The 19,034-nt window shown below is 35.5% G+C and overlaps 1 protein-coding gene across 1 annotated transcript in view; it reads right to left on the reverse strand.

Annotated features, from left to right (window-relative positions):
* Positions 1 to 19,034, reverse strand: part of arhgap15 (Rho GTPase activating protein 15) — a 657,673-nt gene that overhangs the window by 527,119 nt on the left and 111,520 nt on the right. The window contains exon 7 of the mRNA XM_039755090.1: positions 833 to 922. Within this exon, the coding sequence (XP_039611024.1) occupies positions 833 to 922 (90 nt within the window). The remainder of the gene's footprint in view (positions 1 to 832; positions 923 to 19,034) is intronic.

The raw sequence follows: 19,034 nt of genomic DNA on the forward strand, positions 1-19,034 counted from the left end.
ATTAGGTCATCTTAATATTTTTGGAGACCATTAGATTACAGCAGCTTTAAGTTTAAGTGCTTCGTTCTGTATTCTAGTACAAAAAAAGTTTAAAAGGACTGCTTCAGCATCCTATAATTTACACATCTAAGTACAAAAATTCATGGTGTTAAAACATAACTAAAAATGACCACCTTGAAAAAGTTTTAAATATGAAAATGAATGGCTATAGTATATATCACAGAAATAGTTAACAAATTATCGCTTTTCAACATCTCTAAGCAAAGAAAAGTTTTAATTTAACACACAGATTTTATATCATTATTAAACTAAATTTTAAATCACTAAGTTATCCTGTTCACTTTCACAATACAAGTATTGTAGTAGAGAATTGTTTTCCAGTTTTCCAAACCATATACTTTATTAAGTCTTACAGTGTACCTGTAGTCAGAATGCTGCTGCTACCCAAGATGACCCTGTGTGATTTAAGAATTGATGGTGGGACACCTCCAAGCACTTTATCGTCAAAATGGACATGCATTTAAAGATATACTACCACCTACACAAGCATAAACTTTCAACCTTTCAAAACCTGACAAACCTGAGGGCTGTTATTATTGGGAGCGCATTGTAATTTTAGGTGAATTTAAAAACAATCAGTCTCAACATTTGAGTGGGCTGGAGATGTTGGCTGTGGGTTCACAAAATGCATTATTTTTTATATTTATGTTTTTCTTTGCAGTGTTTGTATAAGGCCCATGCCAAGCACATAAACAAATGATTGAGGACAATACTTACTCTACAGCATAGTCGAATGATACCAAGATGACCATCAAAATTTAAAAAGTCCTACCTGAAAAACATTTTTTCGGCTAGACTTTTCACTGGTCCATTCAATTTGTGCTCCACAGAGGTCAACGCTTTCTGGCTTGCATCCTGGTTTCTATTAAAAAAATATATATAAAATAATGAGAATAAACCTTTATCATAAGCTGTTAGATCCTTACAAAATGAGAGGCTGGCAGATCCTGTTTTTTTATAAAAAAAAAATGATTAGTTAGGCTAAGTCTATTAATGTTCTATGAAGCCAGAGAGTAAATGCTTCTCCCTAAAACATTGCACAAGCCATCATTATCTTTTTTTTCCATGAAATATACAAGAATACCCATTAGACTATACATAGACCACTATCTTCATCAAAGATTCTGGCCAAGGTTATCCCAAACAACTTAGAGAAAGTTGTATTATTTCACAAGATCAATGTGCATTTGTAAATAGTAGAGAATATGTCACACAGAACCAGCCTACTGCAAAGAAGACACGCTGTCACAGACAAAAGCCTCATTTGTAATTTGAGTTGATGGAGTTTGTGGTGTGGATCTGAGAGCCCAGTGAGGATGAAGTACAATATTTTTCTCTCAAAGTGAAGAAAAATGGGCTACAATGGTGCTGTTATGCTGATTCACCAAGTAAAGGTAACATGAGAAGTACCTTATCATGCATATGTGAGAAGGGTAGAGTGCTTAGAAGAGAGATGCTTGCAGTCAGGAGGTGAATATTCACTTTGGGTGTAGACCCTGTTGGCATGTATTATTGCATTTGGGCTTCTTGAGTTGGTCAAAAAGGCAGAAAAGGATAGAATTGGGCAAAGAGACCTTTATTCTGGCACTTGAAGGACCAGTATTAGGGATTTATTCAGGATTGGAGCTCTTATTTAAACACACAGCAAACTTGGCAACTTCCTAGTTGTCTGTCTTGCTCCAGCAGCAATCCTTCAGATTATAGAAACTCGAAGGCGTCTTCCTAAGGAGCGTTCTGCTGAAGAGAAACAGGAGCAGCTGCTGGAGTGGAGCCAGGGGTGGTCTTGACAAGACAGAGAGAAGAGAGAGCAGAACAGCATATAAAGTTAGGCCCATAAGTATTTGGGCACTGACACAATTTTCATAATTTTGGCTCTGTATGCCACCACAATGGATCTGAAATAAAGTAATCATTATGTGATTGAAGTGTAGACTTTCAGCTTTAAATTACGTGGTTTACCAAAAATATCATATGAGCCGTTTAGAAAAGACAGACATTTTTATACATGTTCTCCCTATATTCAGGGTCTCAAATGCATTGGGACAAACAAACATTATCACAAATATAAAATCCTTAAAATCTGTTGAAAATCCTTTACAGTCAATGACTGCCTGAAGTCTAGAATCCTTGGCCACTTCCAAGTGCTGGGTTGCGTGCCATAGTGAAAAGGAAACCTAAACCACAACAATACAGAAACGTTAAGAAGTACAATGCCTCTTTCCTAAACTGTTGATACACCTTGCTCCACAGTTTGACACTGATTGGTCATCTGATTAGTTTTAGTGTTGGCTCAATTAAAGAGTGGTTTTGAATCAAAATGCAATACACATGGAGCAGACACTAAGCGAAATGCAACACGTCTGCTTTGCTTTTAGTTATGGCATGTGATGTATGATCCTGAATTGAAATGCAGTACACTTTGGTATCGCATTTTACAGTGACATAAAAGTGATGTGTCGTAGTGAAAACCAATTGATTATTTGGATGATATGTCTTTAATAATGACACAATAAAACCATGCCAATACCATATCTCCCTCTCTTGCATATGTATTGCATTTCAATGCAGTTAACAGATTGGATTGCATTTCATTTTGGCACAAATAATCTTCCATAGAATCTGCCCCAGAGAATGAATGCACAGTGTGATTGGTCACAATATGAGCTCCTTGGGCAATGCCAGTGTGGGAAGACCAGCCAGAGAATAGAAATACAACTTAAACTAATATCAGCTTCATCAGGATCTTAAATTTAATATTTTGTGATATTACAGTGATATCACTGTGGCACAATTTTGCTATTTTTTTCCCGTAGACACTTTTATTTTCTGTGCCTTTGTTTTTGGGAGGGCTACAATAATGTTGGTAACAACATCCTCCATAAACGTAGCACTGGGTGTTGTTTTGCTTTACTGCTTATTTCTTATACAAGATTCTGATTTTGCTTCGCTGTTGACTTAAAATGATCTGTTACTCCAAATAAAATTCCTAAAACTTTGGGTCAATAATATGAGCACCTCATATTTATTTAACTTCTCCTATAGACCAGCTCTGAAAAGAAAATCACAAATTTAAGGACATTACCTAGTGTCGCATCTGCTCAGGAAAAAAAAAACCTTAAATCCACACCCTGAGTGATTCCCAGTGAACCCCATGGACTCCTATAAGACTTGATCTGCAGTATAAATCAATTGCTACTGATAACGTTAAAATACCACACATATCACTTTTGGTAGGCATGTCACTGTAATTTGTGTCTGATATTTATTCTGACAAACTGCTCTGATATAACCATTTTTTTAATCAACCTTTTAGGCAGTTTTAAAAGAATCTGAAAAGTAGACTAGAGCAACGACAAAACTAATAACTTAAATCAAGGGTATATGACAAGAAAGTGCTATTCGAGATGCTAACAGCAGACACAAACTGAAGAAAGCTGTGCTAGTTGCTGCATTTAGAAATACGTTAAATAATAACATGAAAGACAAGATGGCTACTTGTGGTATTTTGCATTGAAATTGGAACCCATCTTTCTGAAAGTGAAGAACAAATACTTTAAAAGAAAAATAAGTTAAAACTGGTTGACTTGGGTGTGAGTAAATAAGGCACATAATGTCTCGGGCACTGTGCTTCTTTTTTGATTCTGCTGGTCATTAAAAATGAAACCGCTCAAAGCTGTAGGAAACATTTGAAATTAATGTTGAGCAGAAAACAATATTGTTGTAGTGCACTTTGGGATTCTAACAGTTTTCTAGAACCATCCCCCCATGACACCTTGTCATCATACAGAGGCACCAATTGATTACAAAAATGCAGGACCTTTTTGTGTGAAATTAAATTTAGTGAAGCTTCTTTCTAAATACAAAATTAAAATTCAGAATGTAGATGGGGGTCCTATTGGTAGTGGGGTAATAGAACATACTACACTTCAGGCTGAGTTATACATAAAATATACATACATTTTGAGCAACATGTCCTCCAGTTAAACTTTGGTTTAAACAGCATAACCCCAATGCAATTATTGTAAACATAACGGTTTTGTACTGGTTACTAAATCAAAGTCTGTTACTCACCTCTCATGCAGCACTATTTTTGAGATTCTTAAGGAATGACTGCATTATCAACCCATTTTTGGTAAACTAAAGCCCTTACAATTACCACCTTACTGACCCCATGATTGTGCAGTAATCCCATTATTCAAAGAGAATGTTTATGTGCAGTGCTATCTTCTCCTGAGACAATAAAAATCTGGATAATAGGTTTATTCGCCAGTCATTTTTCCCAGTGAGAGCAGGATTTGTTTTTTTGGAAAATTAAGACAATTCAAAAATTGATAATGCAACATTCCTCCAAAATGTAAAAACATTATTCGATAATCTATGTTGACACTATAGTCACCTCAACTTTAACTTTATATGTTGTTCTTATGTCCTTTTTACTTGAGTTTATATATAAATAAAAGTATGCTACCTGCCTTAATATGGGTGTAATTCAACGGTTCACCTCCGTCCTTTATTGTAAAATGCATCTGAACTGTATTGTCTCTTGAGCTTTTAAAGAGAATATGGCACTTCCACTGGAAAAAGTGTACAGCCTCCTAGGAAATTATCACTTCTCATGTAAACAACTGCAATTTAGTATTAGAAAAATGTTTCAAATTTTTTGAGAAAAACTTGCTTATTTTATTACTTTTTCTATTTTTGTGCAGTGGCATCCATTCCACATTAGTGATGAATTAAAAATGAAAATTTCACAGTAAACCAGACTGCTGGACAATTGCAATCTGACATTTTTGGAACCTGTGCAATTCTCATTTTCAGCGTTGCTGAAAAGTATATTTCAGCAAATATGTGTAACATCTCCAATTTTATTTAATAGGTACAGATTAAGTACATCTCAGAAAATGCTTCAGATTGTTACTGCTGTTTAGACACCTACTATAAAAGCTGACCTACTCCTACAGGACTCTACATAAAACATTCTGCTTGCACACAACACCATATTTACCAATCTGTTGCCTCTCCTGTTATCCAATTCTGAGGTCTAAAGTTACTTTTTTTTTCAAATTTCTTTTGGAAAACACGTACTAAACAGAAATGAATTAAGAATCCTTAAAGATGATCAAACAATTAAAAATGCTAAACTTGTATATAAATGCTGAAAGACATACAGTATATTGCTAAAGCTTTTACACTTTCCCATGTACATTCTAGTAGAAATTAACATACTGGTTCTTATTCAAAAGACATCATAAAATGAGAATAAGTTGAAGTAATCCTCACAAGAATAATGATCTCAAAGCACAGTGCAGTGACGGAGGTTACTCATGTATAATATATATGTTATCCTACCATAATTGACATGCAACACTCAAGAGGGTGTTAAAGGAGCAATCTTCACTCTGGGAGAGCAGATGCTGACATTTAGAAAAAAATATCTGAAGATTTTTTATAATTGTGCATTTAAATGCCAATTTCATATTCTACATTGTGTTAAGAGTTCAATAAGCAAGTCATTTTCAAATAAGCATTGCTAGATTCATTGAAAACACTACAACGAAAGATTATATACAATCCAGTCTGCTGATCATGTTTGTACTGATCTATAAATAATTATTAGAAAGGTAAATCATTAAATTATAAGTATATATCAGTGTACAATGGTCTGAAATAATGTAAGGCATTAAATCCTGAATTTCACAAATTGTACTTATTTCAAACTTGCTTAAGCTTGGTCCTTCACAGGAGCCATCGCATGGCACATCCATAAACACATCTACACCTCAAGACATGCCAGGTCTAGTTTGATTGTTAAATTCATCCAACACGTACGTCTTTGAAATGTGGGCGCACCCAGAGAAAAATCCACACGGACTGACCAGACTGGGAGTTATTATTAGAATTTTAAAAATTGCATTTTTTGCCTGAATATTGAAACTTTCTCTATTTTTTACTAGCCCATCTGTTTATCAGTAGTCTTGGAATTAAAAAGCATTTTGTGGTATCAAACACTGTGTGCATGTGTGTACGTGTATATGTATTGTAATAAAACGAGACAAACAGATAAAGGTTTGGGGCAGCCACCCATACAATTTGGCTATAATCCTGGCTGCAAAAGTCGTTTTCAAAGCACTGGCACTGAAGTGCATACAACAGAGTCTAAAACCAGACTACAGGAGAAGAGAAAAGGGTAGGCTTTTAAAGGGGAAGACAGGAAGTGAGGTCATAAGGATCGGGCACGTGTTCATTATTCATTGGATCAGGCCCGGATGTGACATCAGGGGGGCCGGAGCTGGTAAGGTCTGTTTCCATTGGTTCGGTCCCAGAAGTGATGTCAAGAGAGCCAGGTGGAGCCTCCCGGGTTTGGTCTACAGGGAAGTGAGAAAAAGAGTTAGTGCACTCTGCCACATCCCGGCATGCCTCAGAACTGCCTTCACTCGAGCCCTTTAGCTGCCTCCCATGCGCGCGCGTGACAGTATATAATATATGTGTGTGTGTATATATATATATATATATATATATATATATATATATATATATTATATGATTCCTTTTGTCTTTTGCAGTGTGGATATATATACTGTAGTATATTCTTTGTAAACAATGTTAGCTTTATGGAATAAACAAATTATTTCTGATACCTCTCACATTGTGTTGAGAAATGAATTCATCTTCACATAGTCATTCCTAATTCTTTGTAGGGTTTAAGTTCCAAGGCCTCCTGAGAAAAAGTGAAATCTATGAGTGAAATCAAATATTATATGTAATATGCACAGTGGTGGAATGTTTAGTATTGCCCTTCATTCCTTAAAGGCATACTGTACTTAACAAAAATCCTACTTAATGAAAGAATAAAATGTAAATATGTATTTAATAGTTTTAATACAAATTCAGATGCCAACTTTACAATAAATAGCTCCTTAAAAATCAAATATGTATCTTACCTTTAATATAAAATTTTGTGTAATGGTTAACACTGTCAGTTATTTTAATGGTATGGTTCAAATCTCATGGTGTGGTCTCATTGTGTTTTTCTAGGTACTACAACTTTGCTCCATTTCCTACAGAATTGCACATTAGTTGAACTGGAAAATCCAGATTAGCTAAGCGTAATTGTGTGTGCCCTTTGATGGACTGATGTGCCATCCAGAGATGTTCCCTGCTTTGCACCAAGTGGTCCATGCTCCAGACCCCTGTGACAGTGTTCTGGATTAAGTGAGTTGGAAAAGGATTTGCATGATATTTTGTAACTGATTCATTTTCTTGGTATGTCTTCAATTTAAAATCTTTTCATTTTCACTTCAAGTTGTAACATGTAACTGAAAGGCCATCTTCACAGCTTTTAGTGCATCAGCAGAGACACTTTCCCTTATTTCTCACTCTTTCTTTTAAATGTCTTGTTCAAGACATGTCTGCTATCCGTAGATGCCAAGGAATGTTCTACTTTATTACATCCAGAAGTATCACGTTCTCTGCCAAAGTTATCGACCTAACTGGAGGTTTTTTTTGCTTATAGACACACTCATATTTCAACTGGGAAAACTTTTAAGCTCCATACTTAATCAAAATCGCAAAACATAGCAAAATGCTGAGGATTACTGAATACGTGAAAACAAACAACAATAGTGGAAATAGAATGTACAGAATAATGGGAATAGGGCCTGGATTGTGAAACTGGGACCTTACCCAGGCTTGGGCTACAATACTCTGTGTTGTTCTATTTCACAGAATCTTTGGAGCAAGATTTTATGTTGCCACATACTGGAGGCAAGTTATTTAAGCATGCCAAAAGGAATTACATTGTAATCTGTACATACAGTATGGTAGTAAATCTGACTAGCACTTTATGTAGATCGTTCTCCCCCACACTATGCGGCTCTTCAATTCCACCCGGGGGAGTAAATGCGAACATTAAATTTATTTTAATTTTTTTTCATTTTTATTACTATTTAATTTAATATTGTTTCTTTGTATCAGTATACTGCTGCTGGATTATGTGAATTTCCCCTTGGGATTAATAAAGTATCTATCTATCTATCTATGTAAAATCAGAACATTTCAGTTTTTAAACAGCCAATATCATTGATCACCTGACTGTGACTATTAAGTGCACAATACCAAATAACACTCAGCGTTACACACTTTATATGGGATTGAATGTGCAAATGCTATAAGAAGAACTACGGAGAGAATACAATGTGGAGATACAGAGGCTGGCAACTGGACTGTCCTCAAAAAGAGCAGATTATGAAATATAGCTATGCCACTCCAACATGGGAGAAAGTAAGAGAATGACTGAGGATGGATTGTTTGACTGAGAAGAACTAATTGATAACTTTTATAGTTTCTTGACAGCAGATATTTCTTCAAGTCCATAACACTTTGAAGTAATTATGCATTTAGGGCTGTTATGCCAATAGAGAGTTATGATTCATAGCAAGTTTACATCGACTTTAAATGTTTTTTAATCATCTTTTATATTACCGAATATTGGTCAAGAGCTCTTGGTATTGTCCCCTGTGGTAGTAAATCCAATGTTGAACATAAGTATTTATAGGAAGTATTAAGTGCAAAGCATCTTTGTAGTTTTATCAGATTTTGTCACCATTAAATTAAAGGATGATTAAGATGAATACATTTTCTTTAGGCTGTTTGTCAGTCAGCTAGTGGGTCAAGCAGGGACATATAGCTTTATATATATTTATATACATATTGTGGAAACCAGCCCAGACACCAACACAGACAGACACAGGAAGTCCCGAACACACACTTTTAATTATAAATAAAAGTCCCGCGCACAACACAGTGGCCCTGCACCAAACACCCTTTCAAAGTCCGGGCCTATTTCTGGTCCTTCTTCCATCAACTCTACTCCTCTCCTCAGAGCTTTGTCTTCTTCCTCCCGACTCCAGCTAATGACTGGAGGAAGCCAGCCTCTTTTATACCCACCCTCTGACGATCTTCCTGCGGCACTTCCTGGTGTGGCAGAAGTGCCGCATGAGCACCCGCAAGCACTCCGGGTGTCCCAGGTATTCCTTCCGGCAGCACTTCCAGGTGTGGCGAAAGTGCTGACATCCAGGGCTCCTCAATCCTCCGGGCGCCCCCTGGTGGTGGCCACAGGCCCCTGTAGGGTTGAGCTTCCATGCTCAGTTCCCATGGCCCCATACAGACCAGAGCGGCTGCCCTTTTGTGGCCCAGGGAAGGTATATATATATGCATACACGCAAAAATTATTCTAAAATTGGTCAAACATTGCTTGAAGATAACATAAACAATTGAAATCATTACTGTAATCTAAGCCAATTATACAACATATGGAACTTAAAATTTATGGGTGCTTTGTTCAAGAACTCCTGGGGGTGCTGTCAGTTATGACATTAGCCACAGAACAACATCACCAAAAAAGACTATGGTAGTCAACCACAAAAACTAAACACAGAAAAGAAATATACCAAGCTTACTTCCCTATGAAATCATAAGATGTCCACACCACTATCGGCTCAGAACAAACAGAAACAGATATTTTGTATCATTCTTCATCATTTTTTGGAAGCAGGAATGAGTTCTAAAGTTTCACTAGCCAGTTTGCTTCTTACATTTGGTATTCTTTTTAAAAGTCTTAACTAGAGCTGTAGCACAAGCTAAATGGATGCTGGAATAATATTCAGCAGTGTTTAACAAGAAGTCACTTTTGGTCATAATGTTACGCAAGTAATTGAAGATTAGACACCTACAAATCTTGTATAACTGTTTGTAAATTTTTATGTTTGAGTGGGTAATAAAAAAGAGTTTTTAAATTGAAAATAAAATAAACCCACTTGCCATCCACATTCTGTCAAAATGTGAATAACAATGTTTCAAAAAGACAATGCCCATTCATGCAGTGCGGACTTCTCTGGTTTTGAATTGTATGTTTCTGGCTACAAGATGACCGTATCTGTCCCAAAATGATTCAACTCTGAGAAATGGGAGGGTGACATTTGGCCTCAACTTTGATAAATTCAATTTCAGTCACTCAGCTTAGAGTTCATAAGGGGCAGGCCTGACACAACACAAGATTACATCCATTACCTCTCTGAACAAACTGTGTGCAAGAATCAGTGCTTCAGGATTATATTGTGCTAATTTAAAAAATGCAAACATTTGACAGTTTACATACAATTCATTGTAATCATTAGAAAATATATTTGTGTAATACTTTTTAAAATCCCTATCAACTTATGTCACAATTAGATTTTTTTTTTCTTTAAGATTTTTTACACCCTTTTTCCAAACCTGCTTATTTCAATTCAGGATCACATAGGGCAGAATCAGTACTTACAGAGTTAGAAGCAAAGCAGGAGCCAGCCTTGGAAAGGACATTAACTCACAGCAGGGCATACTCACTTACAATGGACCGATTTAATATTGGCAGTCTTTTTTTCTGGATTTTTTATTGAAAAAAATGATACCTGGAGAAAAATCAATGTGGTCCCCCAGCAAGGCAGCATGGGAAAACTCCTCAAAAATATTAGTCAAATTAGGATATGAACATAGTTTGTCAAAGCGTTGCATTCACTGTTCTGAAATCTGCAGTGTGTCTTGCAGTTAAAAGATATTGTTACCACCAACCAAAGTCAAGCTTAAAATAAACAATAGGGAGGAAGTTATTTAAATAGAGGGGACTGGGTGTTGGCAGCAAACTGATCAGTCCAGTTGATTACGTAAATGGGAACTGTTGAGAACTGGGAAACCTGTCTTGTCTTTTTCATTTTTTTGTTCTTTGAATGATTGTTTTTAGTTTAGTATTTCGAAAGTTTAATTTTCAGTCTTTAATTTCTTATATCAGTTAAAATTTTCTTTGTTTGAAAATGTTTTATTTATTTTTTTATTTTTATTTCTAATTGCATCACATCCTCTCTTTGAATTCCTATTGGACTGTTTTCCTGATGTGAACTGTTATATTACAATGTAAATGCATCAGCTGCTTTGCCTGAGATAGTTTAACATTTGATATTCTGGTTTTGACTCTCGCTCATTTGGTTTGACCTGGTTTTTCCTTCGTTTTTTTTTTTTACCTCTGATTATTAAATATTATTTCCTTGGTGAATGCATTTTACAACTCCGTTCTCGCACTCAGTTATGTCCCCTGCTAAGAAAAGCTCATTTTTGTACTCTGAAATATATATCTTTTATTGTTTGTCTTGTCAGGAAAAGGACATCTTTTTCATTTTGGTTCTGCAGTATATGCACATCTCCCAGTCAGCTTCAAAAAAGCATTGTGCCAATGGGAAATGTGATGTGGTCAGTTTAGGAATGCTGGCAAGTAAATGGTTTGGAAAAGAAGATGGGTGGTCTTTTGGGCTTTCATTTGATATTTTTCCCTTTTTTTAAATTTACCCTCATTTATAACGATTTCTTTGTTCGGGTTGTCTCTTTAAGCCAAAGGATTTTTAAAGGTTCATTTCCCTTGGTAGACAACATGGGAGGCAGTTTTGAACTTTAAAGCCAATTTTCCCCTGACCCTAATGGACTGGAGCCTCATGAAGGTATGGTGGCTGAATTGGGGTGAGCCGATTTCATAACACCTTAGTTGTCTATTTCAGAAGACTTACACCCATTTCAGCCATTTACATGTCTCCTTAATAGAACAATAGAAAAAGAAAACTTCACGAAAAACCAAATAAATAAGCAAACATAAAGAAAAGAAACTAAAGCCAGGAATGAAGCCCTAGCAAAACCACAACACTACTAACCAGCTGGTTTAAGTGGTACAAAGCTATATTGAATAGCAAATAACATATTGTCAAGAAACTGAACCTGGAAAGAATTCAGACCTTTGGAAGATGAGATTTACAGTAGAGTGAATACATTCAATAAATGGCAAATTAATCTTAAAGGCCAGAGTGGACTACTGTCAACATCCAAATAGTGTACTAAATAATTAAGATTAATTTGGCATTGGGATATGGTTCATACTTGGATGATAAATTGGACTGGACTGCCAATACAGATGCTTTGTGCAAGAGAGGACAAAGCCGACTATACTTCCTTAGAAGACTGGCGTCTTTCCACATCTGCAGTAAGATGCTGCAGATGTTCTATCAGACAGTTGTGGCGAGCAACCTCTTCTATGCGGTGGTGTGCTGGGGAGGCAGAATAAAGTAGAGGGATGCCTCACGCCTGGACAAACTGGTGAGGAAGGCAGGCTCTATTGTAGGCACGGAGCTGGACAGTTTGACATCCGTGGCAGAGCGACGGGCGCTGAGCAGGTTCCTGTCAATCATGGAGAATCCACTGCATCCACTGAACAGTGTCATCTCCAGACAGAGAAGGAGCTTCAGCGACAGACTGCTGTCACTGTCCTGCTCCACTGACAGACTGAGGAGATCGTTCCTTACCCACACTATGCGACGCTTCAGTTCCACCCGGGGGGGTTAAACGTTAACATTATACAAAGTTATTGTCTGTTTTACCTGCATTTTTATCACTCTTTAATTTAATATTGTTCTTTATCAGTATGCTGCTGCTGGAATATGTGAATTTCCCATTGGGATTAATAAAGTATCTATCTATCTATCTATCTATCTATCTATCTATCTATCTATCTATCTATCTATCTATCTATCTATCTATCTATCTATCTACTGGGTAAATGGAAAATATAGTGCACTTGTGAGGCCTCATTTGGAAAACTTTGGCAAAGTTTTGTTTCAATATTTCAAATAGATATAACAGTAATAAGAAAAAAGTCAAAACAAGAGGGACTAGACTCGTCTTTTAAGAAAAAAGAGATTAAGTCTTGACATAATGTAACACAAATGTAAGGGTGTTTTTCTTTACTTAGAGAACCATTGATGCATGGAAAAAGTTAACAAGATGTTTTGAAAAATTTATTGTGGGATTGATGACCTATAATTGGGCCAAATGCTATTGTTTCATTAAAATGTAAGTTATTTTCTTATGTACAAGGGGAGACCCAAATTTTGAATTGTTAAAAAAAAAGAAACCTACAATGTAAAACTTACTGCAATTCTCTTTTAGTCACTCTGAAAATACTCTCCTTGAGATGCAATACATTGGAGTGCTGAAGTGCCTACGAGAAAACATCAGACAAAAACGTCCAGAGAAGGAGTACATTCAAAACTGAAATTTGAACCACTATAAAAAAAAAGTACGATTGTTGCTTTGCACACACCCCGAGGTATTTGTTAGATCTCACTCCGTCACTTCTTTTTGTTCCAAAAGTTAAAATTAAACCTAAAGAGTAGAAATTTGCAACCATGTTAGAAATCCAGGAAAAAACACAGAAGGCTTTAGTCAGGGCAACAAAAGATGAGTACTGGAAATTTTTCCAAGAAAGAAAGTAAAGCTGGGATATGTCTACTGCATCTGAAGGAAAGTACTTTGAAAGTAACTAAAAGGGATTTGATGTACATTTCAAATAATTCATGCTCCACTCATACTGTATGTTCATCTTGGTATGTATAGAGCCAAAGTAAAAAGGAAATGTTTATCCAAGGAATGTGTAAAGGAACAGTTAGTTGTGTTAACCATCAAGTTTAAAACAGTCATTTCCAAAAGACTAGTACAGTGTTGAATACTGTATAGCAGGTAAGTGCTGCTGTCACAATTCCTGAATGGAAATTCTGGCCTAGTCCGAGGGTTTGTGTTTACTCATGACACAGTGGTTTCATTTCATTTCCTGGTTATGTGCATGTTAGGTCAATGGGTAATTTGGATGAACTTATCTATAAGTACTGCACATTTTTAAGAAAACTGAATTACCTTTCAGTCATTATTTTAATCTTCAGCTGAAGAATAAGACAACTTTCTTCTGTAAGATTTATGTGTTTCATTCTATTTGGTAAGAAAATCTTATTAGCCTTGAGCAGGCCAATGCTCATCTGCTGATTATGAGTAATACAATTGAGGCTCTAAAGAATACCTTGTCAGTGTAAGCAGATGTTAAAAAAATAAGTGTATTAAATTAAACTGCTAACCATGAAATTTAAAATGTATGTGAATTTAGATGAAAAGATAAAAATAGTCTGTATTTACTCAGTAATACAGTGTACGTGGTATATATGGACTTGGAAATGATCTTGCAGTATAACCAAAAACACCTGTGTAATATGTAAACTGAGCCACAAGTCCAAAAATGTAGATGATGAAAAAAGTGTTTAATGTAAACATTAGACACAAAGACCCCTGACATTGCAGTAGCAAACACTGTAATAAAGTCATTCGGCTCATAGAGGTGTCAGACATGACAACAGTCATTACAAGTAAACCTTTCTATATAAAGCTGAAAAAGAGAAATGATAGTCTGTGATTCATGGTATAAAATTGCTGTTTATGAGTGGTTCACAGGAAGACTAGACACCACAAGTATTTTTTCCAACACAAAACTAAAGACAGCAACCACTCATAATAATGAAAACTTAAGAATTATTACCGGATTACAAATCCATACAGGACACAGAATAGCACCTCTAATTAGAAATTCGGTACTGACCCCTACTCTCTTTTCTGTTTCTTTTTCCGGTTTCTTTGTGGTGGTGGCCTGCGCCACCACCACCTACTCAAAGCTTCATGATGCTCAAACAATGATGGACGGATTAAAAGGCAGAAGTCTACGTGACCATCATCATCATCAAGCCCTTCCGTGAGAACCCTAAATCCAAAGAGGACTGTTTCATTTATGTTAGGTAGAATGCCCAGAGGGGACTGGGCGGTCTCATGGTCTGGAATCCCTACAGATTTTATTTTTCTCCAGCCGTCTGGAGTTTTTTTGTTTTTTCTGTCCCCCCTGGCCATTGAACCTTACTCTTGTTCGATGTTAATTAATGTTGATTTATTTTATTTTATAATTGTGTCTTTCATTTTTCTATTCTTTAATATGTAAAGCACTTTGAGCTACTGTTTGTATGAAAATGTGCTATATAAATAAATGTTGTTGTTGTTGTTGTTGTAGAAATACCTGAGAATACAGAAGATTTAATTATATTTAGTTTATCGTATGAGACAGACTTAATGAATATTCCACATTTGCATCATTTTTAATAATTTTCAAAATACCACAAAATATTCTAATTATATTAACATAAACAAGGATAAGGATATCACATATATTACAAAATGAACCACATTCATTTAAATTGTGCTGATCGTTGTTAGATATCTTAACATTTAGTGTCTCTCCACTTTGATGTCCAACACAGCATGAGAAAATACTGCAAACACATTGCCATGTTATGCGATGACAACTGTGTAGGAAAACAGGTGATGAGACTGGATGTTGAGGGAAGAAGAAGAAGAAGAAGGTATAATGACAATGACAAGGATTTGATGCTGGTTTAGAACCTTGTAGTTATATAACATAACTTAAATACGTTTTAATAAATAGTAAACACAAATGCCAGAAGCATATACTCACATTGAAGTTCTCCCACAGAAAAGTCAGGCGTGATTTTACCGTATAATTTCTGGATTTTATAATGTCAGTCATATACGTTGAATGCGGAAAACTCACGCTATTAGTCCAAGAGATTATGATATGCTAACACCTACCCTAGAGAGTAACCACAGAGCACACTGCCTTTTTTTTCTATGTATCGCACCTATGTGATCACACGGTAATACCCAAATTATTCCAAAGCGACATTTGCACTGTTTTGTGTTTTTTGTATCTCACACCCTCATACATCTTTATCATTAGAGCATCCCTTATCTATGATGGAGTGTTCAATTAGAAGAAAATATGAAGCTGGTTTTAAATTACTTAAAATGCTTCGTTAAAGTGGCGAAAGAAATTGGTAACTGCGCTACTGCAACAAAATTCAATATATCTCAGAAACTGGTGTGAGATTGGAGGAAGCAAGAAGATGTAAAAAAAAAAATGAAGTGTTGCATTTTTGAATGAGCGTATAAGTTCAGGTCTGATTTTATGATCAATTTTTCAGGTTTCAAGACCCAACTTATATACGAGTGTATACAGTATACAGTATATATATATGGAAGCTAGATATATATATAGTGACCATGAGAATCTACCAGCAGGAACTGGGGTACCAACCAATGACCCCATGTAATTACCAAACAGCAAAAGAACAAACATGGTCAGTGCACCCTCTCACCTCAGAGTGGTACAGCTTACTTCAGTTAAGTCGCTATTTTTGACAGACACACATGCGTCACACAATAGACACATATACTGTCACATGTACTGTTGTGAACTACTGGGGCTAGAACCTTGATCTTGGCCTTAATCAAAAGCTAATAACTTGATATGACCTGGAAACTGAAAAACATTTTAGGCAGCAACAACTTCTGTAAAGTGACCTTTGTTCATGCATTTCTTAAAGCAAAGTGACTACAAAATCAAATGGCATGGAAGAAATTAGAGTGTGAAATGCAAGAACGCAAAAGGCAAGAATGACAAAGAACTGAAAAAAGTACAGAATTTTATGTACTGGCAACCTGACAGCCATGACCTGTGGTTGTTTGTTTACAGGAAAGTGATTGAGTAACCAAATGATAAGCACCATAATGGCAGAAAGAAGAAAAAGAGTAGCAACATCACAAGACATTCCGATTAAGAGTTTGTAATTTGAGTATATTACATTTATTCATCATTAAACATTGAACTTTGTTACACAAATAAAGGATGGCAAAGTGGATGTGTGTTTAAGGCAAGCTAATCACAAAACCAATTCAAAACCACTAGCAGAAAGAAAAAAAAAATACTGTAACAAAACAGTAGTGACATTTGCTGAGCATCAGGCAAATTGAACTCATAGGCAAACAATGTAAAGTCCAGGATTCACACTGCAATAATGCCACAGAGACAGAAATTTAACAGTGACAATCAAGAAGATTGTAAAATAATCAATACCTCTGATCATTAAAAGCATTGGTTTCAAAAGCTTACATTGATATTCCTTTGAAGAACATGGCCAATTTACATCATCAATGTGATTAATGTCTGTAATGTTATATCTTTTAATGTTTAAAACCAAAGTAATAATGTACATTCTGACTTCTAGAGGAACTGAAGAAAGCAACTATGTAAACAACATAAGAAACATCAACAGCTCCAGCTCCATTTGTTTTTTTTAAATACTGTATGTTGTTATGATAATTGTATTTAACATATTCTTGTTTATTATGGTGCCGGTAATGTGCTGCATGGGTGGATGTAGAAGTAAGAGTTTCACTGAATTTTGTACATGGGACAATACCACCACCACCACTACTACTACTACTACTACTACTACCACTTTTTTTCTTTTTTTTAGTCTATACAAGCAAAAGAGGTTCTGGATTTGATTATCCTCATTTAGATTTATATTTTTACATATTTACTTAATCCTAGGTCACAGAATGCTAAAATCAATACTGGTAAAAACATGTACAAAAACGAACAGTACTGACAGTATTCAATAATACTGGACATAAAACTAGTCTCTTGTGCATGCATTATAGATCCTGAAATATTTTATAGGTAGCAATCAATAAATTATCAATTAACTGACCGAAATGTTTAAAATAGGCAAAATTCAAGAAGGTGAGCGCAATGTTGGATTAAAATGGCCAAAGCACAGTGAGTATAAAACACATACTGTTATGACAATGTGCTGTCTACACTGGTATCATAAATGAACTTAAATAAATAAATGAACGCTCTAGTGTGAAAGTCAGTGTGTATATCCTGTGCAGTATAGGCATTAATCTCCCATGATGCATACCAGAAAAAGAATGGAAATCTATGGGTACAGTATGTCATTTATACTGTACATCTGTAAGTCATTGGCAGTACATGCAGAGCAAAGTATCATCCCATTTTCACTATAATAAACAGTGTTTGAATAAATAAAGGAATCTGTGTACTCTGTAACAATACATAAACAAAAGGTATATTTTTGTCTTTATTTTCTACTTGCTTGTGGCATTACCAGAAAATGAACCCCCACATGCAGCCTGATACTCACTAGGTTCACTAGGTTCAAACGGGTAAAGTGAAAATGAAATTATTAATTAAAAGAAAAATGTGGTTGGCTAACTGCCCAGAAACTGAAAGAAATACTATTCATTAAAAACATTCTGCATTTTCCTACAATAATTTGAAGTCCAGCAGAATAGTCACTGAAACAGCAAAAAAAAAAAGATCTCAGTACATGCAGTACCTTGCTATGTTGTGTCTACTGTTTCACTCAGAGTTGTTCAAGAACGACCCTACTGAGGGAAAAATATTTTGTACTGCATTAAAGGAAAATAAAACAACATATTCTCTGGGGCAATAGAATATCTAAAATCTTTCGAAAGCAGACCGGTGTATATGTACGTTTGTAAGACCAGCTTATGCACAAAATCCATGGTCATTCTTCATAATAATATTCCACCTGAACATTTCAGTTCTGCCATGGGACTTGCAGTCTGGAGATCTTTAAGTATCTTATTGATTGATTTTGTGTGACCCAATTTATATAGTTTGCATGAAATTACCCATCCTGATATTTTTGAGTAGTCATCATCATTATCATAAACCACATCAATTACTCATCTACAATATGATTTCACACATTACTCAATGAATATTACTGGAAATTGATGAATATTCATTTTTATTAATTCTTTCAGTGTTTGATGTTGATGTTAAGATATCTTTGAATACTGTCACTTAACAGTTGTACTGTATGAAAATAATACATTGACAGATCTTTATTTTGTGTGTGTTTTTATGCTATTATTTGGGTGACATTTTATCCTCACTGGGGCTGGTAGCCTGATTAATTGTGAAATGCAGTCTTTCTCCCTTTCTCCCTCAAGCAAGGCTTAAATATTACAATAAAATACTTTTTTTTTTTGTGGGGTGCTCTTGACTGAGTGTAAGTAAAGAGTGTTGTGATCAATTCTTAGGTAAAATGCAAGTACAGATTATACTAATTACTAAATACAGAATTAGTACATATAAAGGTACAGATCAGTTAAAACAC

Source organism: Polypterus senegalus, chromosome 6, assembly GCF_016835505.1.
Source record: "Polypterus senegalus isolate Bchr_013 chromosome 6, ASM1683550v1, whole genome shotgun sequence".
Lineage (NCBI taxonomy): Eukaryota > Metazoa > Chordata > Cladistia > Polypteriformes > Polypteridae > Polypterus > Polypterus senegalus.